At 39.5% G+C, this 11,764-nt stretch overlaps 1 protein-coding gene across 2 annotated transcripts in view; it reads left to right on the top strand.

Moving 5' to 3' along the window:
* Window positions 1-6,042: 6,042 nt before the first annotated feature.
* Window positions 6,043-11,764, top strand: part of RPAP3 (RNA polymerase II associated protein 3) — a 35,203-nt gene continuing 29,481 nt past the window's right edge. The window contains exons 1-3 of one of the 2 annotated variants that reach the window (XM_043447086.1): window positions 6,043-6,134; window positions 10,456-10,639; window positions 11,479-11,619. In XM_043447086.1, coding sequence (XP_043303021.1) covers window positions 10,487-10,639; window positions 11,479-11,619 — 294 coding nt within the window. In that variant the 5' untranslated portion in view covers window positions 6,043-6,134; window positions 10,456-10,486. The remainder of the gene's footprint in view (window positions 6,135-10,455; window positions 10,640-11,478; window positions 11,620-11,764) is intronic. The other variant, XM_043447087.1, reaches the window with a different exon arrangement.

Genomic DNA, 11,764 nt, shown 5'->3' with positions numbered 1-11,764 from the left:
ACAAGGATGTCCATTCTTGCCACTCTTATTTAACATAGTTTTGGAAGTCCTAGTTACAGCAATCAGAGAAGAAAAGGAAATAAAAAGAATCCAAATTGGAAGGAAGAAGTAAAACTGTTCACCATTTGCAGATGAGATGATATAACAACATAGAAAATCCTAAAGATGCCACTAGAAAACTATTAGAGCTCATCAATGAACTTGGTAAAGCTTCAGTTTAGAAAATTAATACACAAAAATCTGTTGCATTTCTATAAACAAACAACAAACAACTAGAGAAATCAAGGAAACAATCCCATTTACTATCACATCAAAAAGAATAAAATACCTAGTAATAAACTAACCTAAGGAGACAAAAGACCTGTACTCTGAAAACTGTAAGATGAAAGAAGTTTAAGACAACATGAGTGGAAAGATATATCATGTTCTTAGATTGGAAGAATTAGTATTGTTAAAATGACCATACTACTCAAGACAACATACAGATTCAGTGCAATCCCTATCAGATTACCAATAGTATTTTTTTCACAGAACTGGAATAAAACATTTTAAAATTTGTATGGAAATACAAAAGACCCCAAATAGCCAAAAAAATCTTGAGAAAAAAGAATTGAACTGGAGGAAACATGCTTCTTGACTTCAGATGATACTCTAAGGCTATAGTATTCAGAACAGTATAGTACTGGCAAAAAGTAGGTCACAAAAACATAGATCAATGGGACAGGATAGAAAGCCCAGAAACAACCCACGCATTTTTGCACAATTAATCTATGATAAAGGAGGCAAGAATATAAAATGGAGAAAAGACAGTCTCTTCAATAAGTGTTGCTGGGGAAAAACTGGATAGCTACACATAAAAGAATGGTATTAAACATTCTTTAATGCCATATAAAAAGTAAACTCAACATGTATTAAATGGAAGACTTACTACTATAAAATGCCTAAAGGAAAACATAGGAAGAACACTCTTTGACATAAACTGCAGAAATATTTCTTCAGATCCTTTTCCTAGAGTAATGGAAACAAAAGCAACAATAAACAAATGGGACCTAATTAAACTTAAATGCTTTTGCACAGCAAAGTAAACCATAAAACAAAAAGACAACCCACAGAATGGGAGGAAAATATTTGCAAATGATGCTACTGACAAGGGATTAATTTCCAGAATATATAAGTAGCTCAATATAAAAACCAAAAACCAAAACCAAAACCAGCTCAACATCAAAAAAAAAAAAAAAAGAAAGAAAACAACAAAACCCCAAAACCCCAATCCAATCCAAAACATGGGTAGAAGACCTAAATAAACATTTCTTCAAAGAAGACATACTAGGTGGCCAGGAGGCACATGAAAAGATGCTTAACATCACTAATTATTAGACAAATGCAAATTAAAACCACAATGAGGTATCACTTCACACCAGTCAGGCCATTGTCAAAAAGTCAATAAATAATAAATGCTGGAAAGGGTGTGGAGAAAAGGAAACCCTCTACACTGATGGTAGAGATGTAAACTGGTACAGCCACTATGGAGAAGAGTAAGGAGGTTTGTTACGAAACTAAAAATAGAGCTACGATACGATCCAGCAATCCTACTTCTGGGCATATACCTGGAAAAGACAAACATTCTAATTTGAAAAGATGCACCTCAATGTTAGCATTATTTACAATAGCCAGACATGGAATCAACCTAAATGTCCATCACAGATGAATGGATAAAGAAGGTGTGATACACACACACACAGAGGAATATTACTCATAAAAAAGAATGAAATAAAAAAAAAGAAAAAAAAAAAAAAAGAATGAAATAATGACATTTGCAGCAACATAGATGGACCTAAAAACTATCAATCTAAGTAAAGTAAGTCAGACAGTGACAAAAATCATATTATCACTTACATCTGGAATCTAAAAAAAGATGCAAATGAACTAACTTACAAAAAAGAAACAGACTCACATTCTTTTTGTCTGTTTCTAGTCTGACATAGAAAACAAACATGGTTACCAAGGGGGGAAGTGAGGAAGGAAGGATGAATTGAGAATTTAGAATCTATTGTGTAGCACAGAGGACTGTATTCAATATCTTGTAATAACCTATAAAGGGAAAGAATCTGAAAAAGAACACATATATGTGTGTCTATATATATATAAACTGAATCACTTTGAAACTGAATCACTGGAAACATTGTAAATCAACTATACTTCAATTAAAAATAAAACTTCTAAAAGAAAAAAATAAAATAAAACTTCTGCTTTGGGAAAGGCAATATCAGGGGAATCAGCAGACAAGTCACAGATGGGGAGAAAATATTTGCAAAGGACACATTTGATAAAGACTGTTATCCAAAACATGAAAAGAACTCTTGAGACTCCACAAAAAGTCAACAACCAATTAAAGAATGGGACATTAACAGACATCAACCATCAACAGGCCAAAGAAGATATATAGATGGCAAATAAGCATATAAAAAGATACTCCACCTCAAATGTCATTAGGGAAGTGCAAATTAAAACACATCATTTTTCATTACACATCTGTTACAATGGTCAAAATCTGGAACACTGACAACATCAAATGCTGGTGAGGATGTGGAGGAACAGGAACTCTCAGCCGTTGGTGGAAATGCAAAACAGTATAGCCATTTTAGAAGATACCTTGATAATTCTGTAACAAAACTAAGCATATTCTTACCATACGATCCAGCAATTGAACTCCATGGTAATTATACTCTGAAAGGAACTGAAAACTTTTACTCACACAAAACCCTGTGCATGGAAGTTTTTAACAGTTCCATTCATCATGGCCCAAACTTGGAAGCAAACAAGATGTCCTTCAGCAGATGAATAGATTGTGGTATATCCAACCACAGAATATAACTCAGAGCTAGAAAGAAATGAGCTATCAAGCCCTGTAAGGAATCTGAAACTCCTAATACTGCGTGAAAGAAGCCAAACTGAGAATACTCCATATTATATTTCAATTATTTGACATTCTGGAAAGGGAAAAACTATGGAGACAGTAAAAATGATCAACAGTCATTGGGGATGGCAGTTGAGGGGGAGAGATGAATATATGGAGCGCAGAAGATTTTTAGGACAGTGAAAACACTCTGTATGGTATTATAACCATAGATATATAGTTGTTAGTCATTTGTCCAAACCTACTGTATAACAAACACCAAGAGTGAACCCTTAGCTAAATTATGGATTCTGGGTGACTATGATGTGTCAATGTAGGTTCAAACATGGTTAAAAAAAATTTTTTTTTTCCATTCTGGTGAGTGATGTTGATAAAAGGGGAGGGCTACGCATATTTGGGGGACAAGGAGTATATGCAAATATCTGTACATTTATTTATTTATTTTTTTGGGCAAAATGTAGATTTATTAATATAGTATTCTTGTAGGAGATGCAAGCATGCAGCCAAGGGAGCTCTGCTGCAAGGACTAAGTAGACTACAATTTTATAGCCAAGGAAAGGGGGAGGGGCAAAGACTACCTTCTTCGAGTAGACATGAGACTTTCTGTACATTTATCTTAATTTTATTGTAAGCTCAAAACCGCTCTCAAAAAATAAAGTCTTAAAAAAAAAAGTGGAAGGAGCATTACACACAGACTATGAGGGGGTAAATGGAGACTGGTGGTTCTTGGCCCTGATGACCAGCCCCTTGACCATGTACACAGGGAACTTAAGGGTGCCTCTGGATTCAGCTTTTGTGGTTGCAGAGGCTGACCAAGCTGAGGGAGGAGGAAGTGCCAGAGAGACACAAGGAGACTTCTCACCTGTGAACATGTTATTTAGGCCACAGATGCTAGGAAAATGCCAGGTATTGAGGAGTGCCTCAGGTAAGTTACAGAGTATAGGTGGATAACATGGCCTCCTCTTACCCTTCCTCAGGAGCGCTCACAATCAAATGAGCAAGACTGGGGACAGCAGGACAGGGGTCACAGAGGCCAGCTCTGATGTCAGACTGCCCAGATGTGACTCACCAGCCTCCATCATTTGCTGATTATTTGGGAAAATTCCTTAATTATTCAGGTCAGTGTCCTTATCAAAATGGGGATAATATGACCATTGTTGTGAGACAAGCAAAATAAAATAACATGCTTATTCCTTCTAATAATTCTTACTTTTCGCGCTTATTATTGTTGTTGTTCAGTTGCTCAGTCGTGTCTGACTCTTTGTGATCCCATGAACTGCAGCACTCCAGGCCTCCCTGTCCTTCACCATCTCCTGGAGCTTGCTCAAACTCAGGTCCATTGAGTTGGTGATAGCATCCAACCATCTCATCTTCTGTCATCCCCTTCTCCTGCTACCTTCAATCTTTCCCAGCATCAGAATCTTTTCTAATGAGTTGGCTCCTTGCATTAGGTGGCCAAAGTGCTGGAGCTTCAGTTTCAGCATCAGTCCTTCCAATGAAAAATCCCTTATTATACAGATATCATTTTGCTCTTGGATAAGCAGTTTACCCTCCTTGCTATCAACCTTAACCTTTATCTCCTGATACCTAGAACTTATGCTCCTTAGAGACTTCTTCAGAGGTCTTCCAGGTAGTCAAGTGGGAGACAGGGAGAGATGCAGGGGAGAGTTATTCAATCCCAGGGTCTGGATTTTACCTTTGCAGGAGGGAGGGACAGGAAACATTTGTTAATCTCTTACCATGTCCCAAATTGGGCTAAGTAGGCTGATTACATATGCTTTCTCACTCTAGTAGTATTTTTATCTTCATTTTATTTAGATTAAGCCTCAATGTACAGATACATTCAGATCACATTTTCAGTAAGTGGCAGAATCAGTATTTCAGAATTCAGCCCTTTTCCTCAGGTTACAGTGAGCCTGGATTTCTCACAGTATGCACTAATTTATTCATTCACTGTTCTTTCGATGAATACTTAATAAGGCCTTTAATAAAGGGTACTGGTTGCTCTCAGTAATGCTCTCTTCCTTCTTCCTTATTTATTGAATTTTTAGTTTTTAGATGAGCACATGACTGCTAAGAAAAACCCTCAACCTCCCTTGCAGAGGGAAGGCTGCCATTCAGGCATAGATTTTTGCAGGACAGTGGAAGCCTCAGGGTTAGGTGATGGTGGGGGCCATCAAGACTATTTGACTAAGTCCTCTTGCTTTGATTCTATACTTGCCCAGCAACTGATTATCATATTACTTGAGAGAGAGAGAGAGAGAGAGAGAGAGAGAGAGAGAGAGATGTGAGAGAATCTATGATGTTTTACTAGAGCAGCCAGCTGTCCCCCTTCTCTCTCAGTTGACTCTGCCAGAATTAATTTTTAAAAACATAGTTGCTTTGGGACTTCCCTAGTGGTCTAGTGGTTAGGACTGCAAGCTTCCACTGAAGGGGGCATGGGTTCCATCCCTCATCAAGGGCTATTTCAAATGGAAAGCCTTGCTTCTTTCAACAAAAAGGTTGTTTCGCTTCTTTTAAAATTATTTTTGTTTTCTAATTTGAGTTGCTATTTAAAGTGAAAGCTCACTCATTCAGGAACTAGGAGCATGAAATATTAAAAGTTTCATATTCTTTTTTTCTTTGTGGCCAGGGCAAATCTAATGAGTGACCTTAATACTGACACACAGCCAAGAAAGACCCAGACTCAAAGGTGCAAGGCAGTCAGACTGAAAAACTCGTTTGCCACATGTAAGAACTCAAAAAAAAAATTGCTAGAGTTACCAGTTTACATAGCCTGTTCATGGTAGACAACGGGTAACTTTCTCATATGATTATCATACTCACAAAGGTTGTAAAATACCATTACATACAGCAAGGCAAAAATATTAGACACAAAATTGAGGAGAATCGAAGGAAATATTTCAAGGCGTTATTATTTGGGGAATCAAAGCAAGTCAGGATGATCTTGCATTTTTGGTATTACCTACTGTGAAGTATGGTTACACTGGAAGTAGGCAAAGCCGCAGATGCTGCCTTAACACAGCTATCGATACTCCAGTTTTGCCCTGAGAAAGCAGGGCACAGAGTATCTGACCTTCTGCGCATGCTCCGTCCCGGCTCCAGGGGCGGGGCGAGAGCGCGCGAGGACTTGTGGGAAAGTCCAGGAAGGCGGGGCCGGGCGTGAGTTGCTGCCGGCCGGACGCAGTGGGAGCGGGGCTGGTAACGGCCTGGTGAGGTGAGCCGGCTTGCGGTTATCCCGGGCTGAAGCAGGCTGAGGAGGCTTTTGGGGTCGCCCGGCGGGAGGAAGGGGTGCTGCCATGGTCCCGCGTGAGGCGGAGAGGGCTAGGGCGAGGGCGTGCACGGGGGCGCGGCGCGGCGGTATCCAGGTAGCTGCGCTCCCGGGAGCGCGTTTCGGGAGGGGCTGGCCCGGAGCAATCTGGGCAGTCCTCGGTCCCTCGACCCCAACTGCTCTGGGCCTTCGGCAGTTTGCGGTGGTCCAGGATCGCGGATCCATTCTCCCGAGAAGACCTGCGTGGGGCCCGCCCCACTTAGTCGTGGGTGTACCGTGCTCGGCCGCATATTGGGTATGAAAGTGATACCTTCAGGCGCTGGAAGTTTCTGGTTGCCAGCCTGGACGCAGGTTCCGTGGGAGCGGAAAGATGATGGGTTAAATGGAACAGGTTTCTACCTCCCACGTATCTCAGTGACTTGCGCTTTTATTTACGTTTTTGAGCCCCTCGGCAAAGCATTGTACTAGTTTTGGTTTTTAATGAGATATACATAATGTGCACTGCCTGAAAAAAGCTTAAGTTTAGTTCCTGAGGCAAGGCTAAGGGGTCAGAAGACGTATCTGCGGTTGCAAACATCTTTTAGGAGAATCCCTTTTCTAATCTCTAATATCTCTCCCATCTTAACCTCCCCCACCTCCCCATATTCGGGGACCTTGCCTCATCACTCATCTACTCTCCTATATCTTCTTTAACTTCGTTTTTCAGCTCCTCAACAATTTTAGGTTATCAAAGATGAAATACTAATCCCCATGTAATCTCACTTACTCAGCTCATTTTACTTCTCTCCTTTAAAAAATGGCCTATTTGAACTCTAAATAATCTTTATATGACTGAATACAGTGTACTTTATTTAACACATATGACCTCTGTGGCCTTCTTGAACTCATGAAAATTCTCTTCTGTGACAGTAACTCCAGGTTTTCCTTCCAGCTCTCGAGATGCCACTGCCTGATTTTTAGTGTTGGCATTTCTTCCTCAGTTTCAGTTCAGTTCAGTGGATGAGTCGTGTCCAACTCTCTGTGACCCCATGAATCGCAGCACGCCAGGCCTCCCTGTCCATCACCAACTCCTGGAGTTTACTCAAACCCATGTCCATCGAGTCGGTGATGCCATCCAGCCATCTTATCCTCTGTTGTCCCCTTCTCCTCCTGCCCCCAATCCTTCCTAGCATTAGGGTCTTTTCCAATGAGTCAACTCTTCGCTTGAGGTGGCCAGAGTATTGGAGTTTCAGCTTCAACATCAGTCCTTCCAATGAACACCCAGAACTGATCTCCTTTAGGATGGACTCGTTGTATCTTTTTGCAGTCCAAGAGACTCTCAAGAGTCTTCTCCAACACCACAGTTCAAAAGCATCAATTCTTTGGCACTCAGCTTTCTTCACCGTCCAACTCTCACATCCACACATGACTACTGGAAAACCATAGCCTTGACTAGACGGATCTTTGTTGGCAAAGTAATGTCTCTGATTTTAAATATGCTATCTAGATTGGTCATAACTTTCCTTCCAAGGAGTAAGCATATTTTAATTTCATGGCTGCAGTCACCATCTGCAGTGATTTTGGAGCCCCCAAAAGTAAAATCTGACACTGTTTCCACTGTTTCCCCATCTATTTCCCATGAGGTGATGGGACCAGATGCCATGATCTTAGTTTTCTGAATGTTGAGCTTTAAGCCAACTTTTTTTCACTCTCCTTCACTTTCATCAAGAGGCTTTTTAGTTCCTCTTCACTTTCTGCCATAAGGGTGGTGTTGTCTGCATATCTGAGGTTATCGATATTTCTCCTGGCAGTCTTGATTCCAGCTTGTGTTTCTTCCAGCCCAGCGTTTCTCATGATGTACTCTGCATATAAGTTAAATAAGCAGGGTGACAATACACAACCTTGACGAACTCCTTTTCCTACTTGGAACCAGTCTGTTAGTCCATGTCCAGTTCTAACTGTTGCTTCCTGACCTGCATACAGGTTTCTCAAGAGACAGGTCGGATGGTCTGGTATTCCCATCTGTTTAAGAATTTTCCACAGTTTATTGTGATCCACACAGTCAAAGGCTTTGGCATAGTCAATAAAGCAGAAATAGATGTTTTTCTGGAAGTCTCTTGCTTTTTCGATGATCCAGTGGATATTGGCAATTTGATCTCAGGTTCCTCTGCCTTTTCTAAAACCAGCTTGAACGTCTGGAAGTTCACAGTTCATGTATTGCTGAAGCCTGGCTTGGAGAATTTTGAGCATTACTTTACTAGCGTGTGAGATGAGTGCAGTTGTGCAGTAGTTCGAGCATTCTTTGGCATTGCCTTTCTTTGGGATTGGAATGAAAACTGACCTTTTCCAGTCCTGTGGCCACTGCTGAGTTTTCCAAATTTGCTGGCATATTGAGTACAGCACTTTCACAGCATCATCTTTCAGGATTTGAAATAGCTCAACTGGAATTCCATCACCTCCACTAGCTTTGTTTGTAGTGATGCTTTCTAAGGCCCACTTGACTTCACATTCCAGGATGTCTGGCTCTAGGTGAGTAATCACACCATCGTGATTATCTGGGTCGTGAAGATCTTTTTTGTATAATTCTTCTGTGCATTCTTGCCACCTCTTCTTAATATCTTCTGCTTCTGTTAGGTCTATACCATTTCTGCATGAAATGTTCCCTTGGTATCTCTAATTTTCTTAAAGAGATCTCTAGTCTTTCCCATTCTGTTGTTTTCCTCTGTTTCTCTGTTCCCTAGATATTAATATTGTGTAGACCCCTTCACTTCCCTCCCCCACACTGTCACAGTAATTAAACATGTCCAAATCTCTTCTGCCATTATGCTAGTGACACCCGAATTTACATTTCTAGGCCTCAGTAACTGCTTACTGTGTCCTGACATCTCATAAGAGCTCAACATCAATTTATGCCAAACTGAAAAAATCTATCTTCACGCTTGTTCTGCCATCCTGAAACCTCTTTTCCTTTTGAAATTATGATTCCTGACTCAAAATGGTATTACTTAATCTTACCAGGCTCCCAAACCAGAAATCTAAGACTTTGAGTCCTTCTCTGCTCCCCAACTTCTCAGTCTAATGAATTATCATGTCCCTTTTATTTTACCACCTTAATGTTTCCTGTGGCTTTCAGATCATTGGTCACATCTCATGGCCTGGCGTTTCATGATCTGTCCCATCCTCCTCCTTAGCCTTCTCTTCCGTCCTCTCCTTCCTACTCCCTCATTCTGCCTGCCCACTCCTCCACATTAAATCACTTGACTGGCCCCTTTTGAAACATGGCTAAATTGCAGTAGCTCTAGTGACTCTTTGCTTAAACCTACCACCCTACCATCTGATTTATACCTGTCCTTTGTGATCAGTTCTGGAGCACCTGTACATACCTCTAGCACAGTGGTTCTCAACCAGGGGTTATTATGCTTCCCAGGGGACATTTGATAATGTCTGAAGACATTTTTGGTTGTCATAGTCCAGTGGGAAAGGAGTAATACTGGCATCTAGCTAGCAGAGGCTGGGGATGCTGCCTACCATCCTACAATTGCACAGGACAGCTGACCTACAACAAAGAATTATCTGGCCCAAAATGTCAGTGGTCCCAAGGTTGAGAAGTCCTGCCTAGCATAATATTTTGTTACTCAGTACCTTGATTATTTTATTTTCCACTTGAGAAGGGACATTGTCTTGTTTTTGCATCCCTAAATCTTAATATAGGGCTTAACACATAGCCAAAGTGAAGTCACTCAGTTGTGTCCAACTCTTCGTGACCCCATGGACTGTAGCCCACCAGGCTCCCCCATCCATGGGATTTTCCAGGCAAGAATACTGGAGTGGGTTGCCGTTTCCTTCTCCGGGGGATCTTCCCGACCCAGGGATCGAACCCAGGTCTCCTGCACTGTAGGCAGATGCTTTACTGTCTGAGCCACCAGCCAAAGTTCAATAATGTTGAAAGGAAAAGGAGTAAAGGAGGTATTTGGTTGAATTTATAAACTCTAGAGATGTGCAGCCAATCTGCTACCATAGGCTATTTGCTAATTTCAGTAATTTCCTCCGTATTGCCTTTCATTCACATTGCATGGATGCCCACAGTTTTCTGTTTATTTTACATTTGATTATTCAGCAAACGTTGATTGACTCATTTAAAACATAATATACTGATATTTTCTTCTGCATCATTTTAAGTTCCTTTCTTTACATGTATCTTGGCCATTTATGAAGAGGTAAAAATCATTAATTAGCTAGGTTTCAAAAAAAAAGAATAAAACAAATGATTTTATTTAATTCTTTTCAGAGATTGGTCGGTCAAAACTCTGCAGGCCATAATGGCTTCAACAAGTAAAGCAATTGAATTACAACTGCAAGTGAAACAAAATGCAGAAGAGTTACAAGACTTTATGAGGGATTTAGAAAACTGGGAGAAAGATATTAAACAAAAGGATATGGAACTTAGAAGACAGAATGGTGTTCCTGAAGAGGTAAATTTCTTAATTAAATTCCAACTTTAGCATCCAGGGAAACTCTTCATTTATTTATTTTAAAGTAAAGCACTTTAAAGTGTTTAAAGTTTAAAGTGTTTTGTGGAAATGCTGATTAAAGAGATTTACTTTCTGTCAATATTTTGAAAAATTCTCCTTTTAAAAGTCTTTGTTCTATTTGCTGGTTCCCAGGGATTTTCTCTTAAGCACCAAAAGTCTTTGTAATAATTGTATTAACTGTCAATATATTAGGACATTTTTAGGCTTAGTCCATAGTTACTGAGAGGAAGACCATGTGATAATTCTTAAGGTAAATGAATAGCATCATAAAATAGGCAGGCTTGTATATATATCATATGTAATTATACACTTAATGATATATTAATATACAGTATTGCCCTAAACACAGAGAGTACCTAGACTCAACCAAACAGTTTTCTTAGGACAGTGCATTCAGATGTGGACAGCTTTTTCATACTGTTTGTAATGTGGAGGCAGTTTGGTTTGCCATTGTACTGTTGCTAAATCATTGTATTAAAGCTGAAGATCAAGCAGTTTTTGAATTTTGAATTTAGGATTGCATATTAAGTGTATCATTAAAATTTCTGGGTAATATTTTTCTTATAACTGAACAATGTTCAGTATTTGTCAAAGGATGAATTAAATTTTTCAGGGATAAGTTTATCATTAGAAATTAATGAATTGGTATTTCTAACCATTTGAAAACTAAACTAAAATTACTTTTACTTGAAAATATCCTTCAGTGAGAGTTTTAAACATCACTAGTTACACAGAAAAGTAACAGAGCTGTCTCAAAACGTGTTGTTTTCCCTTCCTAGAATTTACCTCCTATCCGAAATGGGAATTTTAGGAAAAAGAAGAAAGGCAAAGTTAAAGAGTCATCTAAAAAAACCAAAGATGAAAACACAAAAAACAGGATAAAATCTTATGATTATGAGGCATGGGCAAAACTTGATGTGGTAAGTTAATCTGATTATGTGCTTTTTAGTCTTTGAGTAAAATTTTCTTGGAGTTAGTTGAAAGTCATGGACTAAATGAAAAACAATGTAAAGTTCTTAAGGCCTGTGTCTTTCTCTTATAGACTGTTTTGTGTGGAATAAAAAC

This window comes from Cervus canadensis, chromosome 25 (assembly GCF_019320065.1).
Source record: "Cervus canadensis isolate Bull #8, Minnesota chromosome 25, ASM1932006v1, whole genome shotgun sequence".
Lineage (NCBI taxonomy): Eukaryota > Metazoa > Chordata > Mammalia > Artiodactyla > Cervidae > Cervus > Cervus canadensis.
This window is presented reverse-complemented; position numbering and strand designations above follow the sequence as displayed.